Raw genomic sequence first — 27,025 nt, 5'->3', positions numbered from 1 at the left:
ATGTAAATATCAGATATCATCCATCAATCCTGTGAAATTATCCTGATCATCTGTCATCATGTTTCATTTTAAACACATATAATAAATATATTAAATAATTTTCTCCTCAAGTTTCCTCAGACTTTCATATCTTATTTTTTAGTTCTTTGATTTAGTTTCATTTTGTAAAATAACACATGACATCATCACTACATGATTCCACTGAGAGCCGATAATCATCATGTTGAACCGGAAAAGCTTTTTAAAAGACGCAGACTTCACATACATCATCATACACACCGACATACATTCATACACAAACACACACAGAAAAGTACGGAATTTATAAAAACACCAACCAATAGAAATAATTCTTTATCAGCCTCTTAAAGCCACAGACTGGTCAGATCTGATGAACTGCGACTGGACTTTAGGATGAAAACGTTCAAACTTTGTGAATGAAGTTGAAGTGGAAGTTACAATGAAAGCTCAAAGTGAGTTTAAACCATCAGAGTTTGATAAAGTGTGAGCTGACGAGGAGCCGCTGAAAGAAACTGAAGCCAGAAAATATAAAGAGCTGCACTGGTTGGATGTCAGTTGTGGTGTAAGTGTCAGTCAGACACTCGGGATGAAGGTAAAATGTTCGGTTAACAATTAGAAAATTAATCAGCTATTTAAAACATCAGAAGTGTTTTTTCGAGCAGAATGTGAATTATTCTGTTGTTTTTTCGAGCAGTAACTGAATATATTCTGGTTTTCTGTTGATGGTTAAACAAAATAGTGACATGAACACTGTGTTCACCTCAGGAGAACTAATGAATTCATTTCATGGATTATTTCCAGAATTTTTGTTATTTAGTTTATAAAATGTCCAGAGTCTTCAGATTTCTTATTTGTTGTCAAACCAACAGTCTGAAACACAAACACTTCATCTGCTGTCACGATGACAAAGAAAAGCAGCAAACCTCACTGTGTTTGATGTTCAGCTTGAAGAGAAAAAGACTGAACAGATTTATCGACTATTAGAACAGAACTGTTCGATGAGTTGACAGTGAAAATGTTGTATTTGTCAGCTTAACATGTGAATGTGAAGCAGGTTGTTTTGTGTCTCAGCAGCTGTCTGAGAGGAAAGATCACATTTAAAACTGTGTTGAACAGCAGCAGCTTCACACAACAGTGAAGAAAAGTGTGAGTGATTTATAGTTTAGAAACAAGAAGCTGCTTTAAGATAAAAACACCAGGAGAGAAATCTGGATCCTGGTTTCAATATTTACCCACAGAAACACATTTGTATGCACACACACTCACACACACACACACACACAAAGTCTAACACACACACATACACACACACACCTGCCCTGGTTAGTATGAAGAGATTATTTTGGCGGCTGCCGGCTGCGAGGCTAACTGAGGCAGATTCTTTGAGGCAGCGGGCGGCGGCGGCGGGCGGCGAGCGTCAGATGGGCTCTGACACTCGAAAGCAGCTGCCAAATTGAAACCATTTATCAAAATCTGACATCGGAGATCCAGTCACCAAAAAAGCAGTTTATTTGTAAATTGATACTAATAGTGAGCATACATTGTCTGGCCCCTTTGATGGCCTGATTTACAGCCTCCACCTCCCTCCTCTCTGCCTTTTAAATATTTATTTATTCAAAAGAAAACTCAATAAGACCACAGGTTCTTTCCTCCAAGACGTTTTGGACAAGAGAGAAAATCACAGCGCGGTTGGCCTGCAGCTGGCGAGGCAATGGGACGCTTGTCGGCGGCGGGTATCACGTGACCGAGCAGCGACGGGTTAACTCGGCTTGTCACTTCTCTTTTGTTTTCACCGGGCGAGGACAGGAGGAGGGATGGAGAGAGATGTTTGGACGGCCAGGCTTTTGTTTTTGGACAGGCGGCGCGACACAGAACAGATTGATTCGTTGCAGGCGTCAGGTGGAGGATTGTGGGTACTGTGAGGACGCAGAGTGGGTGTGACTGCTCGCTGAAAAGAAAAATGGTGAATATGGAAACCAGGAGAGAAACAACACAGCTGATTTTATCTGAGAGATGGAAACTGCTCCGGAATTACCTCAAAGAGAAAGGTCCAGGCCGTGGTTAGCCTAGCTTAGCACAAAGACTGGAAGCAGAGGGGGATGTTAGCATAGCTCCATCAAATCCACCTCCCAGTCTCTCTGGTTTACATGTTGGATCATGTTAGCTAACAGTCACCGATCTATCAGCCGCCGTTTGTTTCAGGGTTTTGTTCAGACATAGAAGCTAACTCAAAGCTAACTGCATCCAGAGGTCAGGAGTCACTCGAATCCGTTTAACCTAGCTTAGCACAAATACTGGGAGCAGGGGGAAACTGTTAGCTTAGCTTCATCAAAAGAGATAAATGTTGTGCGACATAGAAGCTAACTCCCAAAAGTGTAAAGAAGACTTATAGCTTTATTTCAAGCAAGTTTAGCCTAGCTTAGCACAAAGAATGGAACCAGGGGGAAACTGTTAGCCTAGCTCCATCAAATCCAGCTCCCAGTCTCTCTGGTTTACATGTTGGATCTTGTTAGCCAACAGTTCGTCACCAGTCTGTCAGCTAAGGGTCCAGACATGGAAGCTAATTGGACCAACAAGTCAAGAGTTGCAGCTTTGTCTGAAATCAGTTTAGCCTAGCTTAGCACACAGTCTGGGGGCAGGGGGAAACTGTTAGCCTAGCTCCATCAAAACAGATAAAGTCTGTCTGATTGACCTGTTGTATGTGGTCAGATAATGAGCTAGTCACATGTCCGTCTCCTCACCTGTAATCAGACAGACTCAGAGCTGTGAAACAGTTAGCAGCAGCAGCAGCAGCAGCTCGTCCTCTGTGTCTCTGCTGCTGGACGGACAGAGGCCGAGGTGTCCGCTTGCAGCAGAGACAGACTGTAAATAAAATTAGAGGGCTGAACCTGATCCAGGAGAAACCCCAGAGGTCATCAGTGACCAGTTGGCCTCGCAGCCTGTCGAACGGCCCGTTAGCTGTCTGTCTGTCTGAACTGTGGACAGACAGACAGACATTAAACTGTGCTGCCTTGAATATATTGAAATATTCCTTTAATTTGCGGGTCATTAAACACATTCAGAGCTTCACTTCACCTCTTAAAGATTTAGAGTTACTGATATTCAGATTTGAAAAGCTATAAAAAAAGGTTAATCTGATTCTGTCTGAACTGTGAAACATTCAGATGTTTTTGGTCCTGCAGTGAAAAACAAACCAACATTTAAACACAAAGCTGTGAGACAAACAGAATCTGCAGAAATAAGAACCGGACTCTGTTCTCTCTCTGTGCTGGTGATTTGCGAACCATGAGGAGGAGATTAAACGTGTTTGGCGTGTTGCGTGTGCACCTTTAGCTCTGATCATTGACCCCCATCCGGACTCGGGGGGGGTCGGTCCGTTCGGGGATTATTAATTCCAGCCCACTTCATGAATGAGGAGATTTCCTGCTCTCATTGAGAATAATGAGCAATATTCAATTCATGAGGTGAATTTCAATCCATTTCCTCTGAATGGAATTAACCCCACACCATGTCCCACATCATTAGAATAGCTCTCCGCCTGATAGTCGCTAATCTGGAGATCCGGCGCGGTGCGGCTCTGCTCCGGCTCGGCTCCGGCTGCACAGCGCGCAGCTCCATCCATATTTTATAGAGATCAGCGGGGCGGCGGCTGTATCTGTAGCTCTGCTCGGGGTGATTTATCATTGTTAAGGCCGCTGTCTGATGGCTTCTCCTCCAGGGTCACACTGATCCCTGTTCGCCCAGCACCTCCTCAACCACGGAGCCGGCCCCCCGTAATTAAGCCCCTAGAAACCAATGGAAGAAAATAGAAAAAATGGAGCGGGAGGAGGGGAGGAAAGAGGAATATGTCAAGAGATGGACAGAAGAAGGGCAAGGTCACGAGGGTGCAGCCTCCGCGTGGTGGTCGAGGTTTCTCTGTTTTTAAGAAGCCGATTTAACAAAAATATCAATTATTAACTGGTCATTTTATCCATTAAACAAGTCATATTTATTTAATATTTCTGCTTTTACAACCCCACTAATTCACTGTTTCACTCCCATTAAACAGCACAACCCACGACTACAACCACCAACCAAACTCTGTACAATATTCTGAGAATTTAAAGAAAACGGTTCATATTTATAGCTTGTATTTTATCTTCATATAGAGAAGAGGAAGGCAAAGACAGGGCGCAATTACACAGTTACATTCTCTCTACATGTTGGTCTAAAAGTCTTTTTTCCATCGTTGAGTTTGTAATTCTGGTTGAGACTGAACTCCTTTTATTCTTACTTATATTAAAAAGTCACATTTTAGGATATTTAGTCTAAAATAAAAATGGCCTCTGGTCATGAAATTGTCTGGATTCTGTTGAGAAAATAACATTTTAGGTTTCAATTAAATACGAACTGATATGTTGGAATAAATATCACCAACCAAAGTCTGCACAATTTTCTGAGTATTTAAACAACAACAACAACAAACAGCTTAAATATATTTTCTGTAGATTTTAACTCTTTTTTTGGTTTTTGTCTCATTTCCCTACATTTTGGTCTGAATATTGATTCAAAGCCGTCGTTCCACTGTTGGGTTTCTAACTCTAACAACGAGGAGATTAAATAACTTTTATTCTAATTTACTGATTGTTATTGAAGTCACATTTTAAGATATTAGGGTTAAAAAAATATCATAAAAACATCTTTAATGTGTGTGATCGTATCATACAGACTCAATAAAGGTTTCTGCTTCTCTTAAAAAAACAAAAACATTTCAAGTTTCAATCAAATACCAACCAAACTCTGTGCATTTTTTTGAGTATTTAAAAAACACACACACCATAATTTCACATTTAGTTCATTCACTTAGTAGTTTCATATTTTCTGTTTTTTATCTCTGTATATTACACAAGAAAGGAGGAAGGAGAGGAGGAGGTGAAGAGGGAGAGGACGCAGTTACATGTTTGAACTTCCTGTAGTTTTTGTCTCTTTTCTCTACGTTTTGGTCTGAATGTTGGTTCAAAGTCAGTTTGTAATTCTGGTGGAGAATATTCAGTGAGATATTTAGTGTCTCTGCTGATCAAGCTGCTGTGTTGTGATGAAGATTATGACTCTGTGTTGTTTAACCAGCTGTTGAAGGTTGATGGTGGATGTTTTCTGCAGATTATTCTGGTTAGATTTCTGTCTAAAACAAAACGTAGAGTTAAACTGGTTCACTGTGTCGTTCACAACAACATCAGAGATTTACTGTGACGCCACCAGAGACGGAAGAAGAGGAGGAGGAGGAGGAGGAGCAGGAGGTGATGTTAAACTGTAAAAAAACAAAAAACAAAAAACATTTCATGATCAGCAGTGAGTCCAGGAGCAGGTGGATTCCTCCTCCTCCTGCTCCTCTTCCTCTTCCTCCTCTCCTCATCCTCCTCCTCCTGCTCCTCTTCCTCCTCCTACTCTCCTCATCCTCCTCTCCTCCTCCTCTTCCTCCTCCTGCTCCTCCTCAGTTCTGAGTTGATTAGACCCACTGAGGATGATCCTGTAAACTCCCTGTAGCTTCGTGTGTGTGTGTGTGTGTGTGTGTGTGTGTGTGTGTGTGTGTGTGTGTGTGTGTGAGTTGTGCTGGTGGCTTCATCTTTTTCTCATCTTATTGTATCTTTTGGTGTTTTTAAAAAAAATCTTCCTCTTAGATTAGCATGCTAATGCTACAGCCAGGGTCGTGAGGTCATGACCCCTCCCATCCACCCGTCCAGAGCATTTTGTAAACTAGAGTATAAATCTGTGTATAAATCTTTCTCTGCATTATGACAGGAACAATAACATGAGTGGCACATTAGACTCAAATTCCAACAGAAGAAGAAAAGTATCAAAAAAGACTTAAATGTATTAAACTTATTAACATAATAACAACCATGATAACCATCATTAATAAATGGTACATGTATAGTTGTATTATGAACATCAGCTGTTCATTAATAGTTTAAAGTGAAATAACTATTAACTCAAGTTACATGTTTATTTTATTTGATATGATAGATATTATAAAGTGTTACCAAACACAGCTCTGGCCCGGTACAGCCCGCCTGCCTCCCTGCAGGAGTCATGTGACCTGTGTGTTGTCGTGACGCCTCAACGAGCCTCCAGAGTCATTACCTGTGATCCCTCCTGAGGGCGCAGAGCTGCCGTCTGATTGGTTCAACGCTGACCAACAGTGAAGGCGTCTCCTAACGAGCGCCGTGTTCGGATCACAGCCCGGTGTATCGTCTTCATCTGAGCCGCACAGCTCCACTGGGTCACAGCTCCTTCATGTCGAGGATGTTCCTGAAAACATTCAGAGAAATTTAGAGCTGAAAAACCCGGTCTAACATGTTTGACTGCAGATTGTTCAAAGAAGGATTATTTTAATGTCTTCATGTGAAAGCTGGATATGAAACTATAAATGTGTGAGGTGTTTTCAGTAGGAACCAATGATCTTGGAGTAGACAGACAGGAAGTCAGTCAGTATTGAGGGACGGACCAACGTGCTGCTGGTTGTTGGAGTGTGTAATCTGATTTATGAATCCGAGTTAATTTTAATGTTGTGACTCCAGCAGAAGTGTGAAAACGAGCCAGCTGGAGCTCAGACGTGATGGATTTATTTTGCTTTGACAACATTGAGCTGTTGTATTAAACGATGGTTAATCTGACGCAGCAGCAGACAGAAATCTGTCAGAGTTGTTGGATTGAGACCAGATTAAATGAATTCTCACTCTCAGGAATGTGTTTTAATTTCCTGTGAATGTTCTCACAGGAAGTCGTCACATTCTTCTTCTCTGGATGTGATTTGTATCTGCTTTGTGACCACAGTTCAACTTTCCAACAAGACCAATCAGTCAGATCATCAGATTAGACGAACTGTCTCAAGTCTGTTTGTTTTCAGTTAAATTAAAGGACCAGTCCACCTTTTTACTTCACACATAAAGGAGAAAATCCCCCCGATGTTCTCTGAGCACTGAACCTTCTTTACATCTCAGCTGATGGACCAGATGTACTCAACACCAGCCCATCATCGTCCAATAAGCTGCCTCCATCTCTGAGCTGTCCAGTTATCCACTCTGACCCCTCCTCCCTCCCTGCCTCCTCCCCCTGGATGCATCCATCTCCCCACAGCTGAAGGGAAACACCCAGAGACCTCCTCTCCTCCTCATCTCCCATCCCTCTCTCCTCCATCTTCTTCTCCCATATTCCCCCTCCTCCCTCCTCCTCCCTCCTCCTCCTCCCCCCTCTCGGAGGTGTGGGTCAGTGATAAGAGATGATGATGATAACCGGGAGCCAGTGCATTACCGTATCGATCGGGGCAGGCCTTTCAGCGCCGTTAAAGCGCCCAGCGCTCTGATTGCCGGCACTCGCGCTGACAGGAATCCAATGGCGCTGTCTCTGTGAGTGTGTGTGTGTGTGTGTGTGTGTGTGTGTGTGTGTGTGAGAGAGAGTGTGTGTGTGTAGGAGTGTGTGTGTGTAGGGTGTGGCTGAGCAGCTGATGTGTGTGTAATGGTGTGAATGGGGATGTATAGCGTAGCAGCGTGGAGGCAATTAGCCGCTCTGACAGATAACAACACATCGAGCAGCCGAGGCCTGAAACTGAAACTGATCTGAGGCATAAAAACACAAAAACCAACAGCGCAGGAGAGAAACACTGACAGCTCACACTAACCTGCTTCTCTTGTATTATAAAGGAACAGTTCAACCAAAATGAACAGATATAAAGTCAGGTGAAATCTCGTAGTCCACAAAACATTTCTGGAGCTTCACAGTAAAACAGAGTTGCAGCATTCTGCTAAACAACTGAAGTAGCTGGAGACTTGATTTAAAACGGAAAAACCAAAAAAACTAGATTAAAACTTTGCAGCGTACCTGTGGATGTACACACAACTATCACTGGATTACTTTGGTACTGAAGAAAACTTAAAAACATGATGTTTCTCAGGCAAGTTCTGCACGTTAGTCTGTCAGCTGTGAAACTTCACCTGATTGTCGAGGAGATCATGAGTGAATATTCTTTGTTGGGTGAACTGCACCTTTAAGATGAAGCTGAAACCAGAGAGTGTCTGTTGCTGTCACCTCGGACCTGCAGCCAATCAGAGCGTTGCATCATGAGACAGAATCACCTGCAGACCAACACGTCCTCCAAGTTCTGACGGCGCTGATCTGCTCTGATATTTAACCCCTCATTATCGATGCCCAAGAGCCCTCGAGCAAGGTGGTGAACCCCCAATCCTGCAGCGTCACCTGCTGTGTTTGATGATCATTAATCATATCTGATCGTTGAACAGTTATTGATGATTTCTAACTTCAGTTACTGGACGACGCAGCTGCGTCTCTTCTTCTGTGGTGGATTTGTCGGTTGTTGTTTGTGGAGATTGTGTGTAGTTTAATCAGAACAGAGCGGCTGATTCACAGATCAGAGAGGGGCGGCCAAGAACAAGTGAACAAGAGCACATAAACACACACACACACACACACTGAGCAGCAGCAGCAGCAGCTCTCCAGCAGCGAGGCCTCGGAGGCGTCATTAACTTGAGAAGGCTGTTGTGTCTGTCAGGACCTAATGAAAATAGAAGGAGGACACACACAAAGACACACACACACATTGAGACACAATACACAGTGTAAGCAACACACACACACACACACACACAAAGAGCTAAAATCTTTTGTATGTGAGACTTCAGTGTCCGTGAACTGTATTTTTCAGGTGTGTTTCTGCATTTAAGTAACAGTGTGTGTGTGTGTGTGTGTGTTAGGTTGTGTATTTCTATGTGTGTGTGTGTGTGTGTGTGTGTGTGTGTGTGACGGGCAGCTGCTGCCTCGTGGCGTCTCGCTGCTGCAGCCGAGCGAAGGAGACATTAACTAACTTCTGTTTTCTAATGGAGATTAATGAAGCCAGAGGAGGAACACACACACACACACACACACACACACGGAAATACACACACACATGCAGAAATACACAACCTAACACACACACACACACTGGCAGAGACTCGTCCTTTCACCTGTGTGAGGCTGAATTTTTATTTAAAAAGAAAAAAAGGGGCAAACTTAAATAAATGAATGAAAGAAAGAAAAGTAATTAAGGAAAAAATAAGAACGTATAGAAACAAGAAAAAGGGAAATAAGGAAAGGAAATAAGGAAGAACAAAAGGAAAAGAGGAAATGAAGCAAAGGAAGGAAAAAGAAAGGACAGAAAAACAGGAAATAAAGGAGGAAAGAAACATAATGATGCAAACATACAAACAGTAACACACACATAAACATAGTGTGTATCATCAGTACACACAGTAACACACACACACACACTCAGTGTTGGCAGTAGCAGGCTGACAGATTGTCCTACAATAGAAAGAGATGCTGCCGGGAGGTTTGATTGACAGGAGGCCATTCATTCACTCAGCGCACACACACACACGAGTCCAGATGATGTCACACAGGCAGATTTCCCTCCTCTGATGAAGCTAGACTAACGGTTCCCTCTGCTTCCAGTCTTTAAGCTAAGCTAGGCTAACAGTTTCCCTCTGCTTCCAGTCTTTGAGCTAAGCTAGGCTAACAGTTCCCCTCTGCTTCCAGTCTTTGTGCTAAGCTAGGCTAACAGTTTCCCTCTGCTACCAGTCTTTGTGCTAAGCTAGGCTAACAGTTCCTCTCTGCTTCCAGTCTTTGTGCTAAGCTAGGCTAACAGTTCCTCTCTGCTTCCAGTCTTTGTGCTAAGCTAGGCTAACAGTTTCCCTCTGCTACCCGTCTTTGTGCTCAGAGATGAAGGTGGCGTATGTTTCTTGTAGTTCAGAGCCCTTCAGGAAACCACAAACATGGCCTCCAAACTAACTAGTTTGATGCAGCTAAAACCTGCTAAATGTAAAAGTTAGCTTTCTCGCCACCTAGCGAGACATAAAATTAAACTGTCTGAATCCAAATGTCTGGACTCTGGAGGTTCTGCCAGCACTGAGGTCCAAAACCCAAAATCCACCAAATCCACAAGGAGCATGAAGTGCACTGTGAGCAGACGTCCAGAGTCAGGAACCAGACTTCATCCACAAGATTACACTAAACTCATGGAAATACTGACGTGAGGACAGAAGAGATTCACAGGCTGTAAGTCTGTAAGCTGTCAGTCAGGTTTTATACATGTTGAAGTTCTGATGAGTTTTTATTTCTTACACACGATGAATAATCTGTTTTAATCTGATGTTAGTTTCTCTTCTAAAAGATTCTGATGAGATTTAATGTGAATATTAATTAATTCAGTTTCAAGGATAAATGTAAAGAATTAGAGCTGATCAAGAAAACCTTCAATTATCTCTCTGTTGCACTTCAGCTTCGATGGAATGTAACTAAGTACATTTACTCGAGTAATGTACTTAAGTACAATTTTGAGGTACTTGTATTTCCATGATCTGCGACTTTATACTTCCACTCCACTACAACTACAACTTTACAGATTACATGCTGCATATTTTTTAATAATTGATTTTATCATCAATCAGATAAAAAGCGATTGTGTTAAGAAAAGTATACAGGATATACATACATGTAAATATGGATCAGTTACTTTACTGATACTTTTGATACTTAACTACATTTAACATCAGATACTTTAAGACTTTTACTCGAGTACGACCTTTTTTCACATAAAAACAGTGTATAAACAGTTTAAAACGAGTCCTCAGGGTACATTTTATCTGATAGATTTGACATGACAGTGAACACATCACGGTGTGTTCAGGTCCTGATGGTGGACTAAATCATTTGTCTAATATGGATAAACAGTGACAGTGAAGGTTTGTTGTTCAGTGTTTATTTAAATAAAGACTTTTATTATCAGAGCTTCAGTTTCAGTGGACGTGAACAAACTCTGGATGTTGTTCTGTTTCCATCTCAGCGTGTTGGATCGTCTCCTTCGAGGTCATCGTCTGTCGTGGGAAATGAGAGCTGTGTGTGTGTGTGTGTGTGTGGAAGGCCGATCGGTTGCCAGCAGCAAGGAAAGCGCTGTGATTGGCTGGGAGGAAAACAATGTGGTTAGTGGCGACTGTTTCTGCTCTGAGTCACAGGAGACGTTTGTTTGGACGCTGCTGCTGCTGGAGCTGAAATTTAAAATCAAACCGGAGTAGAACTCAGAGTAGAAATCCCCTGTAATCTCTCCCATCACTGCAGCTTCAGTCTGTCTTCAGCCAAACTCCACACACATAAAATCCACAGATTTGAGCTGTAAAACTGGAGCAGGTGTGACGTGACGGAGCAGCAGGTGATTCAGCCTGACAACCCAGAGGAAAGGAAACGGTTCTGCTGAATATCTAATGTTCAGTTCAAAGACTGCAGCAGGAAAAATACTTCTGGGTCAGTTACACATTCATAATCAGAGGTGGAGAAAGTTTACTGAAGGTTAGTCCAGTACAGGAGACACTGCTGCGTTATCAAGTTCAACTATCAAGTTTTGACATCTTTGTTTTGTTGTGGAGTCGAGCGGGAGCACTTCATTTAACAACGCCAAGCTGCAACGATTATTCAAATATTAAATTAATCATCAGGTTTTGACTCAATATTAATAAAAACAGTGTCATTCTTTGCTGTCGGCTCGTTAAAGGTGAATATCTCCTGTTTCTTCCCTCTGTGTCAGTAAACTGAAACACTGATCAACCAAACTAATCAATCAATGAGGAAAATAACTGTTAGCTGCAGCTCTCACTGTGCTGACCTCTGCACATTATTACACACATTGAATACACGTATAATATGAATAATATATGAATTATTTACATGATTTATATGGAGATGGTAATCTCTTTTTCCACCTCGTGTGATAAAATAACCGGAGCTCTCAGTCACACCTCATGGTCTTCATCAGCAGTGTATTGATTATTTGTGTACATTAAAGATGATCAGGAACAGAAGAGTTAAATCTCTCTCTCTGTGTCTCTGAGTGTCTCTCGCCCTCCTCTGTGCTGTAATACCTCGGGGAGCTCCAGCAGAGGCCTCCACCTCCCCACTGCTGCTCCTCAGGGACTCACACCTCCTCCTCCTCCTCCCTGTTGTCTCCTCCATCAGCTGATCATCAGTGTGTGTGTGATGTGTTTTCACCTGAAGCTGTGGTGTGAAAACACACCTTCCTTCACACTCCTGGGACTGTTTACCTTCTCATTTTTCTTCCTTCACGTCTGTTTCTTTTGTTCTCTTATTTCCTTTTCTCACTTTTCCTTGTTTCCTTCCTTCTCATTCATCTATTTCCTTTTTTCCACCTCCTTTACTTAATCTTCCTTTTATTTCCTGGTTCTCACTTCACCTGCTTTCTTATCTTTCCTTTCCTCATTTCCACATCTGATTTTCTTTTCCATTTCTTTCCTCCATGTTTATTTTTCCTTCTTTCCTTCCTTCTCATTCATCTCCTTCCTTTTCTTATTTCCGTTTCATTTAATGTCCTTACATCATTCCTTCACATTTTTCCTTCCTTTTATTCCTTATTTTCTTTCCTCGTTTCCCTCCTTCCTATTCATCTCCTTCATCCTTCCTCTTCTTTCCCCCTTATTTCTTTTTTCACTATCCTTCCTTTGTTTCTTTCCTTCCTTTTTTCCATTTTTTCCCACCATCCGTTTCCTTCCTTATCTCACTTCCTTCCCTTGTTTCCATCCTTATTTCCTTTCCTCCTTTTCCCCTCTCGTCTCCTCTCTTGTTTTGTTTCTTTTCCTCTAACATCTTCTCTCTCTTCTTCCTCCTCTGACCCCTACATCATCCCTCTTAGTGTGTGTGTTTATCTATTTATTAATCCTGTTATTGTTATTAACAGCCATCGTCGCGGCAACCCGCTGCGCTGCAGGCACTCAGATTGGACACTTCCTCTCCTGTGGGCTGATGGGAAAACAGCCCCGGGCGAGAGAGAGAGAGAGGGGGGAGTGTATGTGTGTGTGTGTTAATGGCTTCCTGCTGACTCTTCCTCTCTCTTCCTTCCCCGCGGACACAAACACTCATCCCTCCATCTCTGTCTGATCTCCATCAGCGGCCATTTTGAATCTGCTCTCAGTTTGTCGGTGTTACGGTGAAGTTTGAGTCCAGATGAAACTGGTGTCACCAACCAGAGTGTGACGTTAGTATGAATGAGACTCAGGCTGTTCTGATTGGCTGGTTCCCCTCTGCGCAGGTGTGTTGTTACCTGTGAGGTTCAGCTGCTGCTCCGGAGGTTTCATGTGCTCATGTGTGTTCTGTTGGTTTCAGGTGCTCTGATTGGACAGAATTTAGTCTCTTTGAAAAGGCTGGAGCTGAAACTATTATGATGGATTAATGTTTAAAGTATTTTTAACTGAACATGTCACATCATCACTGGTTCCTGCTCCTCACATGTGATTTTGTTGTTGATTTTTTATAATTTTTCGTTGTTTTGGGACAAAACTGTTTGTCAGTTTGGGCTCTGAGAAATTCTGATGTGTATTTATCACAAATTAAAAGTTATATAGAGTTTAGATGATATTTAAACATGTATGACAGAATAAAGAGGAAACATGACCTCACTCTCTGTCTCTGTTTCAGGAGGTGCTGTTGAAGCGAGCAGCCGACCTGGTCGAAGCTCTGTACGGGATGCCTCACAACAACCAGGTGAGTCAGCAGCTTCACTCCTCTGACCTCTGACCTCCTCTGAAGAGTCTGAGGGAGGAGAGCTGTCACTCATCTGAGATTAATATTAGTTAAGCTTTTTTAATTTATTTTGTTAAAAGATTCATAATCACCAAAAGTTGTGAATCGGTCAAGTAGATCACCTCAGCTGTAACGTTTGCTACGTAATCCTTTGGGGCAGCTGAGAGTGTCTGACAACGTTACAGAAACAGTTTTAATTATTAGATCCTGTTTGTCTCCATCAAGAAGTCTCACTCTGAAATCTTGTGAGAGGTGGAAACATGAGTGGGAGTTGCAGAGAGGATTTACAAAGTCATGAATGAATATTTACTGAATTTGACAATATGGATGAGGCGACAACAAGACTTCAGAGTGAGACTTCTCTGAACGAGACAAAAAGGATCTTGGTATTGAACAAACAGCTCTCTGTAGAAATCATTCCTGTCATGTTGTCACTTAGAATAACAACCTCAGTCTGACAGAGACGAAAACACTTTTCAAAATACTGTAATATTTCTCTCTACCTGTCAAAAGAAATAACATCTCTCTTTACAGAGTTCATCAAACAATAAAAGCAGTCGACTCAAATGTAAAAGTTACAGACGGAGTTATCTGAAGGTGTTGAACCAGTTGTGACTAACTGGACCGTCTCCCCTCTCTCCTCTCCTCTCCTCTCCTTTCCCATGTGCAGGAGATCATCCTGAAGCGAGCGGCCGACCTCACCGAGGCGCTCTACAGCGTCCCTCGCAGTCACAACCAGCTGCCGTCTCTCACCGGCTCGGCCGCTCACTCGGGGATGATGGGAGTGAACTCGTTCAGCAGTCAGCTCGCCGTCAACATCTCCGAGGCCTCGCAGGCCGACCAGGGTGAGAGCTCCACACTACCCACAATCCTTAGCTTGACTCTAACCAATCACAGTCCTCAGGCTGAAACCTGACCAGTGAGAGCGACGAGAACTAGCCAATCACAGGCAGAGTAGGGCGGGTGACTTCAACAGCCTTTAACAGACCAGTAGAGATCAGTCAGTTCACTAAGGTCCTGCAGAGTTCTGTAAAGTCCAGTCAAGTGCAGTTTAAGTACACAAGAAGTAAAGGGATCAGTGCACTGTGGGTCAGACTGAGTCCTGTTTGTCCTAGTCCTGGTCCTGGTCCCTCCTGGTTCTGGTTCTGGTCTTCATACTGTGTAACGACGTCTCAGAGGAGAAAACAACAAACCAACAAACTGTCTCTGCAGTTTGAAAAGTGTCGATGTCAGCGCCACGAAATTAAAGATGTTTGTCATAAAGTTCAGAACACACACACACACACACCTCCTTACGATAGCATTATTGTTTTCTGCATCAGGGTTATTTTATCTTCCCGACTCTTTCTCCTCGTGGTGTTTCTGTCTCCTCCAATCAGACGTTGGTTCTGGTTCTGAGGCCTCGCTGAGTTTCTGGTTTCATCTGTTCGACTCAGATCACTTTTCTTCTTCTGACAGTTTGTTGCTCTGAGGATGTTTCCAGTTCTCTCCGTCCTGAAGCTTTTTATTAAATCTTAAAGTCCGACGTGACTCTAGATTTTCTTTTATTATCAAATCTCACGTTCAGACTCAAACCCACGTTTGTCCGTCTCTCGGTGCTGTCTGATTTCCTCTTCGTTCAGTTTGTATTAACCAAACAGGAACAAATAGTGCATTCGTTGGGGACTATTTTCAGTGGCGTATTAATCCACACATGGTGCTCTTGTGAGTATTAGTGGCAGCAGGACAGTTTGTGTTCATGCTGATGATGAAGAAGATACATCAGACTTTAATACTCTTCAGGAGACACTTTCACTGCCGTCTGAGTCTCAACATGTTGACAGGAAGAGAAATAAAGAATCGGAGCAGACGTGAAGAGAAAAGCTCCGTGTTTCCTTTCAGCAGTCGCTCAGTAAAACGTGCAGCGAACAGCTTGTGAACACGCGTCGACAGGAAGCAGATAGAGCTGCTTTTACTCCCCAAACACCCCCCTCCACCTCCACCCCTCCACCACACCATCATCTGCTTTTCCCATCGGCCCGGCAGCGAACACCTTACAGGAATCTATGAGGTCATGGGAAACGAGGCTGCAGCCGCGCTGAAAATTCATAATTCGGTAGTTTATGTGCGTGGAGCTCTCCGGTCGGAAACATTACACCGAGGGTCTGACCGCCGTCCTCCCCGCTGTGATGAAGTATGAAACGGCTCTTTGTGCCCCTCGCAATTATCTGCCGTGATTAAAACATTAATAAAAACAGCGGCTCACGAGCCCAGGCCTTATCAGACGGACGAGGAGAGTAATTTACGGCGCTAATTCAGAGCAGCTCGGCCTGCTCAGTGTCATCATGTCGTCTTCCTGAAGAGGGGAGGATTGTTCTGCCTCAGACTTCGTCTTCTTCTGGGGTTTGTCTTCGTTCTGCTGCTTCACAGGTGGAGGTGGTGGAGAGACGTCCCTCGATCGACTGTTAACGTCCAAATGTAAAGCGAACAGGAACAGAAACAGTTAAATCTGAGTTATTAATCTGAACTCAAGGGTTACTTATCTGCTTTTTTGTTTCTGGAGCTTCTCTGGATTTTACAGCCTTCTTCTTACTCAGGTGTGATCATGTGAAGCAGTGAGTCCCTGTCGCTGGAGAAGGCCGTGGGATTTGGTCCAAAGCTCCAGAAAATGTTACAAAGTACCACAAATCTGTGTCAAGGATTAAAAAGACTTTATTCTTGAATAAAAAACAAACTTCTCAGTGAATTGAAGTCGAACAGATTCACACGAGGGACGAACACGCTGACGTCATGTGACCTGCGGTCAAACGTTCTGCTAACAAACAGCAATTATTTTATAACTGACCTCCTACAACTGTTCTTTGATGGACGATCCAAAACAAGAGAATCAGAAAAATAACTGGATTTATTTTAAGTTTAGTCTGGAGCGTCTTGTAATTATGACTCAGTGCGTAAAAGCAACAACTTCTGCAGCTCATAATTATGATTTCTGAAGTCCACATCATTCATGTTTTATCCTCAGAGCTTCATGTGGAAGAAGAAAAACACCACAAATATGTCCTCTCGTCACAGTGAACAGAAATAAGACAGTATTAAAGGGTAACTCCACCTATTTATCTCATTAAAGTGTGTTTACAGGTGTCGGGGAGGACGACTGTGAAACTTTACTCTAAAGCGGCATTAGTCTGATAAACTGCCTCCAGTGATGTCACTCAGTGGCTGTGGTGCATTGTGGGTAATTGATTTCTATAACACTGTTGAACTCAGTTAAAACATTTTAACTAATGAACCTTTTTATTCCACACATTCTTCTTTCTTTTTAAAACCTGCTGCCTACATTACCCACAATGCACCTGAGCCACTGACTGAGACCTGTAAACACACTTTATTGTAGAAAAATTGGTGGACTTCAGTGTCTCTTAATGTAGAGAAATTATAAACATTTTAATAATATTTAGAAACGGTCTGTATTTGTAGAAAGCAGTGTGATCATTACGAAATAAAGACGTTTTAATTAAAATTTAATCTGTTTGTGGAGGTTCGGCTGCTCACAGCTGAGTGAAACACCTTTAACATCCGTCTACACCATAAACTATACAACAATATCTATAAAGAAACTGATCTAAAATCTTTCTTTTATCAAACATGACAAACGATATCATTGTGATCACTTTAGAAACTCTGACAGCCAATCAGAATCCATCTGAACTTACAGGATGTCAATTAGTTTGAGGACATTTCTAACTGTAGCGACCTCTTTATGTGAGCTGATATTTAACAGACACTTCTTAGACAGTCTACTCTAATAACTGAGTCTTTCTTATTTAAAAACACGGTATATTAGGCAGCAAATTACACATAAAAAACTTAATATCTGACACGACAACTCTAATGGAGTGTTGGACTCTCCGAACTCATCTCATCTTTGGAGAACTTTGTTAATCTATATCTGTTGTCGTCCTTCTGTTCATTCTTGTGAACGTGATAGATCAAGAACGCCTTCAGAGAATTTCTCAGATTTGGCACAAAGATGAACTGAGTAGAATTTTTTGGTCAAAGGTCACTGAGACCTCACAGAAAACATCTTTCACCGTTGCTCAACAGTAAAATGATGAGGTGATTTTATATGATAAAGGTCAAAGATGAACTTCACTCTGACATCATCATGTTCTGGCTGTAATTCAACACCTCAGCTAACAGTAACTCGACTGCTGCACGGAGGCAAAAAACCACCAGGTGGAAATTCTTGTGATCAGGAACTAACGTTATCGGCACATCGTTCCCGTTCTAGTCCTGGTTGTAGTGATCGTCTGCGTTTCTGTCTCAGTTCCAGACTGAACAACCTTCAGTGTTTGACGGTTTTCTGTCAGTTAATCAGAGCGAACCCCTCCTGCTCGTCTGCAGCCGACACATGTTTTTATTTCAGTGTGAGGTCGGAGGAAGTGATCTTCTTCCCACGCTGCTGTGGACACAACGCACCAGAACAAATAGGACAGAGTACTGAGTGTGATTGTTGAAGACTTTCTGTTTTCATTAAAGAACAATCGTGACATTTAGTTTGAGCTGTGACGTGCTGCAGCTCCTCTCCTCTCCTCCACATGTGTTTCCCATCGCCGCCTCTCCTCGCCCTCGTCCCCGGGCAGCGCTCCATCAGCCGCTCCTGCTGGGAATTGCGTTGGCCCGAACCAGGAAGTGGGGGGAAGTGGATGAGGGTGGAGGGGGAAGGGGGGGTGGAGCTGTAATGTGCTACTTGGCACACTGTTGGCTCCGCTCGGCGAGCTCGGCCCGAGGTCGGTGGGAACTCAGCAGCCTCATGAGGGGGTCAAAGGTCGGCTGAGTGCTGCGGGGAACATTGGTATTCAATGCATCTTAGATGAGGGTCAATCAACGGGAGCGCGGGGGGGAGGAGGTGGGGGAGGGGCGGTGAGGTGAGAGATGAAGGGCAGACTTCTCCTGTGAGGAGGAGAGCTGCAGGTAACAGGCGTGATGATGTCACTGCTGAGGTCACAGCAAGGAGATTCAGAGACTTCACTTCCTCTTATTTAGGCTAAAGAGTTCGAACCAGAACCAGAACCAGAACCTGAACCTGAGGACTGTATCAGCTCGGATCAGGAGTCCAGGTCATGTCTAATTATCCTCGTCTCCTGTCTGGATCTGCTCCTTCTTCTTCTTTAGTTTTTTTTAAAGCGTGTTGTGTTTGGCGAAACTCGTCAGGTCTGTTTGAGACCAGAAGACAAAGTCACTGTTGTGTTTCTATGTTTACATCTGAAGAACGAGGTGATCAATCAAACTACAGATTAAAGAACGATGACAGAAGAACAGCACAGAGTGGATTTATACTTTATTTTTTCCTTTTCATGACTGAGTGATCGAAGTGCTTTACAACAGACACAAAAACTACTAAACACACAGTAACGTACAGATAAACAGGAATAAAAAGAATTAAACTTATTACAATTGATTAAAAGCATTAAAACACAAAAGAATAACCTGAAACAAACTCTGGATGAATTAAAATAAAGCAGTGTAACTCAAAAATAAAAATAAATAAACCTAAACATTTCAAATTATTCATTAAATTCAAAATTTAAACATTTTGAATTATTTAATTTCAGTTTGAAGAAATTACAGTTAAGTGTCATGTTCAAGAAAAATCTTCTTAAAATAATACTGAAGTGTTTTGTGTGGTGTTGTGACAGTGAGCAGTTCACATACTTCATGTATGTATTACATGTAAATATATTTTCTTTTTATTCTTTATTCTATATCTCATAAACACAACCAGTGACTGCAGCCGTCAGGTTTGTGTGGAGGATTAAAGTAGAAATATTCAAGTAAAGTAACAGAACTTCTAACAGGATGAACTCTCACTGACACCTCGTATGTATTTAAATGTTTAAAGGTGTTTTTGGGGAAACAAAGTGTGACGCCGTCTCTGTTCCTTCATGTATCCTCAGTCTGGTTTTATTCCAGCTTCAGCAGGGTTTATAAACTCATGAAGAAGAACCGATCTCATCGTGTTTCCTCCTCCCAGGTTACTCCCGTAACTCGAACAGCGTGTCTCCTCGCGGCTACGTGCCGAGCTCCACGCCTCAGCAGTCCAACTACAACACCATCACGTCCACCATGAACGGATACGGAGCGGGGATGACCAACCTGGGCGTACCTGGATCCCCCAGCTTCCTCAACGGCTCCACCAACTCTGCTTACGCAAGTGAGTAACTATTTAATTTATAAAACCCCCCAAACCTCATCCATCAGAGAGGCAGTCAGCAGGAGGATCACATGTAAAGGATTTTTGTGCAATCTGAAACACTTTGTTTATTATTTTGAAGAACAAAAAGATAAGATGGCTTCTGAAACAGGATAAACTGTTTGAATCATGAATCAGTCGTTTGATGGCAGGAACTGAAGTGCCAGTTTAAAAGGTTTGAAGTTGAGAGTCAGAGTCAGTTTAAGATCATAAAGTCGATGTGTCAGTTGAAGGTTAATCACTTCATTTAGCCGACGTTTCATCTGATGTGCTCACACTGAAAGAAGCTGAAGTGTCAGAAGCACTAAAAGGGTTTTGGGTGTCAGTGTGAGCAGTGAAAGAGTCATGATGTCAGTGAAAGGTTTTTAATTGTGATACTAAAGAGAGATGAAAGGAAAAATGTGTTGTTGATTAATTGATTGTTAACCCGTCTCATGGTCCACATCTCTCCCTCTCAGCTACAGGGCTGTGGTTAGTTGAAGAGTATTTTCAGAAATGATTCTGTGGATTAGATCAGAGCCAAACATCTCCACAGACAACTGACTTTTTTGAAATTTTGGATTTGAGCTTTTGTGCTTTTAGATTATGTGAACGTGTTTTTGAGAACGACAATCTGATGTCACAGAGCTGCAGGATGACGTATGTTTGTAGCTAACGCTGAACACCACTGTGTGATGTTTGGAGTGTAAATTAAATGTGTAGCAGTAAAAAGCTAATGTCGGGCTACAAACAGACGACATCACGGTCATATGACTTAAACGTCACCACCACTAAGCGTCTTACTACATGATTACTATACAGGTTTTCTATAAATTCTGTAGTCTCATTTAGACACTTCTTAGCAACTGCTAACCGTTTTTAACACACGGAAGAGCTTTATAATCAAACTGTGGGGTGATAAATAACCTTATTTCACACACTTAACTGAAAACACATTTTAAAAAAACACTGATTTCAAGATGAGGGAACAGGAAGTGGAAAAATTCTCACTTATTTCTGGTTTTTAGGACTTATTCCTGCAGCACTCTGTGAAAAAGGGAAGAATGTTACTCTGTCTGATTGTGTAAATCTTTGTGGTCGTATGTGAAGTAAACATGAGTGTGAATCAGCTGGAACTGAGACGTGTTGAGGTTTCATACTCAGCCCTCCCTGTGAGACAGGAGAGGAGATTTTAAGGCCAATAAACTGACTGATATCTGCTGGATTTCTTGGTTTCACAGAATAATGAGAACATTATCAGAAATGTTAATCCTGGCTGTTGGTGTTATATTGATATGTGAAACACGAGATAAAAGTAGAAATGAAGTACTTGCTCTATGTTTTTATAGGTGTAGAGTTGTTTGTTGGTGTTGCAGGACTGGTGCAGGAGATGAACAGTCTCAGAATAATGATAGTGGATAAAGTGAAGCTGCAGGAGCTGAGCGGACGCTTCGGTAGTTTGCAGTCGGCTCCGTTGTTCCTCTGAAACTTTGCGCTCGGCTCTGATTAACTCGCCTGGAGTCGGAGCTGCTGCTGCTGCTTGGAAGGCGCAGGTGTGTTTTGGAGACCGGTAAAGTCGAAACTCGCCCGCGGGGAGCGCTCCATTGTTTTGGCTTCTGTATCAAAGAGCTCAGTGAGTCTCAGCGAGACTCGTTTAGAAGGTATCGAGCTCAAACTGCGTCTCCGTGCCAGGTGATGTTGTCGTCCCTGGCGACCAAACAAAAGGTGGGCTCACATCTCGCCTGGCTGAGCTACAGTTTCCCTCCGCCGAGGCTCCGAGTGTGTGTGTGTGTGTGTGTGTCGACTAAACACCGCCACGCATTGTTCACCTCCTCCCTCCTCTGACTGTCCCCCTGTCCATCCTCACCCCTCCCCTCCCCTTCCTTCTCCTCCTCAACTAACCCCACTAACATCCTCACTGCATCCTTCATGCATTCATGCATTCACGCTTTGGGCCGAATCCATTAATATGAGCTGAAAACAACAAGAAGGAGCCAAAAAGAGGAAACATGAGGAGGAAGAAGCAGCGATCCAGGACAGACTGATAGTTGTTGGCACAAAGCGATAAATCACATTTACATTCCCCGTTTCATTTTACAGTTTTCCATTTTCAAACGCTGTCCTTGAATCATTTACAGACTCACTGTGGTCCATAAAGTCTGTGCAGCTCTTAAAGGAGCAGTTCAACTTCCTCTGAGAGCCTCCTCTTCTGTTTCTGTGTGACAGCGACATGTTCAGATATCAGCGTGATCAGTACAGCCTCAGGACCGCTTAGCTTAGCTTAGTTTAGCATAGAGACTGGAAGCAGGGGGAAACAGCTAGCCTGTCTCTGTCCAGTTCTACATTTAGAAATACATCTACAGCACCTGTTAATCTCACTGACGAACATGTTCTTAATTAGTTTAAGTGTCAATATAACAGTTTGTACTTTTAAATAATTTAAATAGAATTTATATAGATTTGTTTTAAGTTTCAAACTTATTTTCTGATGGCAAAAAATCTGAAGAAATGCTCAGAAAAACATTTAAAATGAAGCATCTTTGCTTCCATGACAACTTGTGATATTTAAAGTATCTGATACTAAATGTAATTGAGTATCAAAAGTACAAGTAAATAATACACTTACTTACATGTGAAATCAGCAAGAAAAAAATATGATTACCATTAAAATAAAATCTGCAACTCTGGCTGTGGTCGGCATGTAATCTGTAAAGTAACTAGTAACTTCCCATTTTAATAACTAAAATGGAAATACTCAAGTACAAGTACCTCAAAATTGTACTTGTAATTGTTTGCAGTATGTAAGAATTACCCACCTGTCAAATTCATACACCAAACAAATAGGGGGCAGCACATCACCAGAGTAACTGCTAACTGTAGCTACCCTTAGCTAGTTAGCTCAGTTAGCCATGCAGCTAGCAGTTCAGACTGGGAGCATTAGTGTTTACACTTCCAGCACAGGACTGTTTCAACTGAAATTCTTACATATTGCCTCCATTAAGCTCAGTACTTGAGTAAATGTACTTAGTTACATCACCGATGACAACTGGGCGAACTAATGAAGATCATGTGATGTGATTAAAAACTCTGGCTACTAAATAGATCCTGACCTGAGATTTATCTCATTAATGTTTAACTGAATTAAAGAAAATATGAAAAATCTAAATATTGTATTGTGTTTCAGTAGCTTTTCTGGAACTTTCAATCATTTCAGAAGTTGTCATGGATATGCAGGTGTTAAAGGTGCAATATTTAAGAATTTTAGTTTAAAACATTAAAAATATGAACTAAAGTTATCAACAGAAAGTGTAGAAATATCAGTGATAGACGTCTGTGTGTGAGTTATCTACTTAAGTTAGCATGCTAACCAGCTAGCTCCTAGCCACCTTGTACCTCAGCAGTTAGCAGTTAAATTCGACAGTGGCTAATTCTTACATATTGCACCTTTATACTTCATTTCTAAGAACGATCTGGCCGACCAGAGCTGCTGTTTAAAGTTATTTCATGTAATTTTCATGACAACTAATTTATTATAACATTTCAATAAAATGAGAAATCTAAAGACAGCACACTCAAGAGATTATCATGTTTGCTCTTCATCAATTAGTAAAAACCAGACACTATATTGTTTTGTTAACAAATATACCTGAATATTTAACTCAGCGTTAACCCTCCCGTTGTCATTATCTGTGTCTAAAAAACAGACTATTAGTAGACTAACAGAATATTGTCTGTAAATGTTTCTTCTCAGTTACTTAATATGTCCGGTGAGCTGTAGAGGAGTTTGGATAGAGGCAGGCTAACTGTTTCCCTTTGCTTCCAGTCATTATGCTAAGCTAAGCTAACACATCCCTACTCTGTACTGAACACACTGAAGAAGAGGATTTTAGAAAATGTTGCACTGTTCCTTTAATCAGAATCAGTTGTTTTATCACCACAACAGACACATGAGGAAGTCAAAGTGATGTGTTTAGAGGATTAAAGTTGTCATGACACACCTGTACACACACACACACACACACACACACACACACACACACACACACACATCTGTACAGTGTGTGTGGATGAAGCCGCTACCACTCTCAGGTTGGTTTTTCAAATTAAAAGTCTTCAAGTTATGGATCAACTTTGCCAGACGTGCAGCTGTATGTTCCTCCAGATCCTCCTCGGCCCGACCCCCACCTCCTCATCTTCCTCTCCATCCTCCTCCTCCTCCTGCATGATTCACCTCCATCCGATCACTCACTCCTCTGTCCGTCTGCCTGCTCGTTACCTCCTCCTCTTCCTCCTCCTCCTCCTCTTCCTCGGCTCCCTGATTCATTCTCTCCTGTCCATATGGTTTCTGCAGTCAAACAGAAGAGCGCCTTCGCCCCTGTCGTGCGGCCACAGACCTCCCCGCCCCCCACCTGCACCACCACCAATGGCAGCAACCTTCAGGGTGAGCATCCCACCCCCCCTCCCACGCCTGTCAGCACCCCTGTCCACCTGTCCATGTCCCACCTGGACGCAGACAGACGCCCACTGTGATGCTGATAATGTCTCTGTTACATGTGAAGACCTGCAGTTTAACACTCGAAGGTCAAAGTTGATCCATAACTTCTGGCACCGAATTTAAAGAGTTCAGATTCGTCTCATCAAGTCATTTTACTGAGAATTCATCCTGTTTCAGACACAAACGGGTCATTTCATCGCAACTCACCCAGAACTCAGAACTTTTCCCAGTTCATGTCGAGGATTTTCCTGAAAAGAAAAAAAAAAAAACTGGGTAAAAAATGATTTTAAACTGATCGGACCTCGTAAAATCCTACAGCTGTACTCAAATACTTTAAGTTTAGAGTTTAATGTCATTTTTGTGATTGGTTCAGGTTCCAGCATATAATGGCTGGTTTGTTGTTTACTAGATGATGTCATCTGGACATTTTTCAACTAGTTTCTGAATATTCTCAAGAAAATCCACGACAAGAACTGGGAGGATTCAGGTGAGTTGGTATGAAATCACACAAAACACAAATAAGTTTTAACAATTCTTGAATCAGGTGAGTTGTTTCATGATATCCTGGAGAAAGCTGTTGTTAACAGGTAAAAAGACAAACGTGACACTTTCTTTAAGGATTTGAAAATACAAGTTAGTGAAACAGATGTTTTTTGTTGTTGAGTACAGTAATCTTCTAATAAGTAATTAAAGTAAGTACAGAGATGCTGATAAAATATCTAGATCATCATTTAATTTGGCCTCGTCAAGTAAAAAATAACCATTTTCATTTCAACATGTTTCTAATAAAAATTAAATAGGTCGTTTCTATGTTTCTTAATTTGTGATATATTTACATTTTTCATGATGTTAACTTTGAGATTCAGACTTAATATAGATCAGTAGCTAAAGATACATATACTAATTTTTACAAATATTCCCATTGAGATTTAAAATCTCTTTTATAATCAAGTCCTGGCAGACGGCAACATAAAGAGTTTCACATAAAAGAAGAAAACCAAATTAAAACAATCAGTGAATTTGCAGCGTTCAGTGATCCAATAGCCCTTAATCCTATTTTTATGATAGTTAAAGTTTGAAGACAGAAAACTAAATTTGCCAGTTTTTGAATGTAGTTTTGAATGTGGAGCAGCTCTTTAGAGTAAATATAAACCTTAACAAAACTTATTGAGACAATAATGTAACTTCAGGTTACTGTTCCTCAACAGTAAAGGAAGGTGAGGAAAATACACTAATGTTTGGACAGTGATGTTATTTTGCAGGGAGGAGTCAAAATTAAAATGACAGATGTAAACTTGAGTGCAGTAAATAGTCTCATTTTCAGCGGACAAGTTAAAAACAATGTTTCTATTTCAGGTTAAATTGTTCATAAAATTAACATTTTTCATGATTCTCATGAAACAGTGGGTCGACCTCGAGGTTAAGACGGATCAGTAGATTTATATCCTGATGTTTGACGGTAGAAAACAAAATCCGTCTGTTAGTTAAGGTAGTTCTGAACGTGAAGTCGGCTCTTAAAAGCTAAATATAAACCTAAACGACAGTCAGGTTTCCATAGTAACGCTGGGAGTCATGAGGAGAAATACAAATCATTTACAACAACGAGATTCAAGATTAATTTGTCATAATGCAACAAAAGACTGTATAATAGAGTTTCTGTCATCCCTCAGCTAAAAGACAGAAAGAAGCTGCTCTGTAGTCTGATCGTATGGCAGCAGATACTTCTGTATCTCTCAGCAGACGCAACATTTTTAGCGTTAGGTCAGTAATAACAATAAAGTAACTTCCTGAAACAGTCTGTTAACTGATGGCGGACAAACACAAGGAAAATAAACGTGAACGTTGTCGACAGCGAAATTAATTTTAGGTGACTGAAACACTGAAGCTCGTTATCTTTCACTTGTTTGAAGAAAACAAAACTTTCAGGATGAATAAAATGACTTGATAAGACTGATTAACTGTACAGACTGATGAAGCGTCACATTCAGCAGAGAGATTAATTCATTCTTCTTCTTCTTGTTGACATTGAACAAATATTTGAGTTGGTTTCAGTTGAATTAATGTGAACGTGTTTGTCTGATCGTCTCTCAGCTATGGCAGGTCTCATCGTCCCGCCCATGTGAGGAGGACCCTCGGCCTGATACGACAGACCCCCTGAACCCCCCAGCTGATGGCCCCGCCCACCTGAAACGCCACAACAACAACAGCAGCGAAGAATCCTTCCCATCATCCCCCAGAGACCCCAACTGACCCACAATCCTTCACTGCCCCAGTAGAAAACGTTTGACTCTTCATCGATTAATTTACCGTCTTCACTGAGAGACTTCTGAAGCCACCGCAGACGTCTGAACCAGTCTTCTGAGACGTCTGCAGCGGCTCCACCTGGAGACCTCAGAGAGGTCAGAGGTCAGCAATGTGACTGTGGACAGGTGTGTGTAGGGGGGTCAGGTGTCTGCAGTCCTACATGTTGTGTATCGTCGTGCTGAGTTATGAAACAGTTTGACTTCAGAAGTCTGTGGAGGCTGAACAGGTCTCAGATCAGTTTGAACCACTGTGAGACAGGAAGTAGGCGTGTCCACCGGGAGCTTCAAACCACCGCAGTGACATCACAGAGAAACGGTCAATCTCATTGGATATTCAACTATTTTTACAATCTTCACTTGCTGCTGCAACATCATCAC

General features: G+C 42.0%; 1 protein-coding gene across 5 annotated transcripts in view; it reads left to right on the top strand.

Moving 5' to 3' along the window:
* LOC141013338 (transcription factor COE3-like) overlaps window positions 1-26,467 on the top strand; it is a 147,857-nt gene extending 121,390 nt beyond the window's left edge. For 3 of the 5 annotated variants that reach the window (XM_073487029.1, XM_073487028.1, XM_073487027.1), the window contains 7 exons: window positions 13,534-13,599; window positions 14,309-14,483; window positions 19,652-19,831; window positions 20,009-20,010; window positions 24,012-24,073; window positions 24,166-24,290; window positions 26,436-26,467. In XM_073487029.1, coding sequence (XP_073343130.1) covers window positions 13,534-13,599; window positions 14,309-14,483; window positions 19,652-19,831; window positions 20,009-20,010; window positions 24,012-24,073; window positions 24,166-24,290; window positions 26,436-26,467 — 642 coding nt within the window. Of the gene's footprint in view, window positions 1-13,533; window positions 13,600-14,308; window positions 14,535-15,017; window positions 15,024-19,316; window positions 19,338-19,651; window positions 19,832-20,008; window positions 20,011-24,011; window positions 24,074-24,165; window positions 24,291-26,435 lie in introns of all 5 variants that reach the window. The other 2 variants (XM_073487030.1, XM_073487031.1) reach the window with 2 other exon arrangements.
* The last annotated feature ends 558 nt before the right edge of the window (window positions 26,468-27,025 follow it).

This window comes from Pagrus major, chromosome 18, assembly GCF_040436345.1.
Source record: "Pagrus major chromosome 18, Pma_NU_1.0".
Taxonomy (NCBI): Eukaryota; Metazoa; Chordata; class Actinopteri; order Spariformes; family Sparidae; genus Pagrus; species Pagrus major.
Note: the sequence above shows the minus strand (reverse complement) of the source record. Positions and strands in the feature narration are given on the sequence as shown.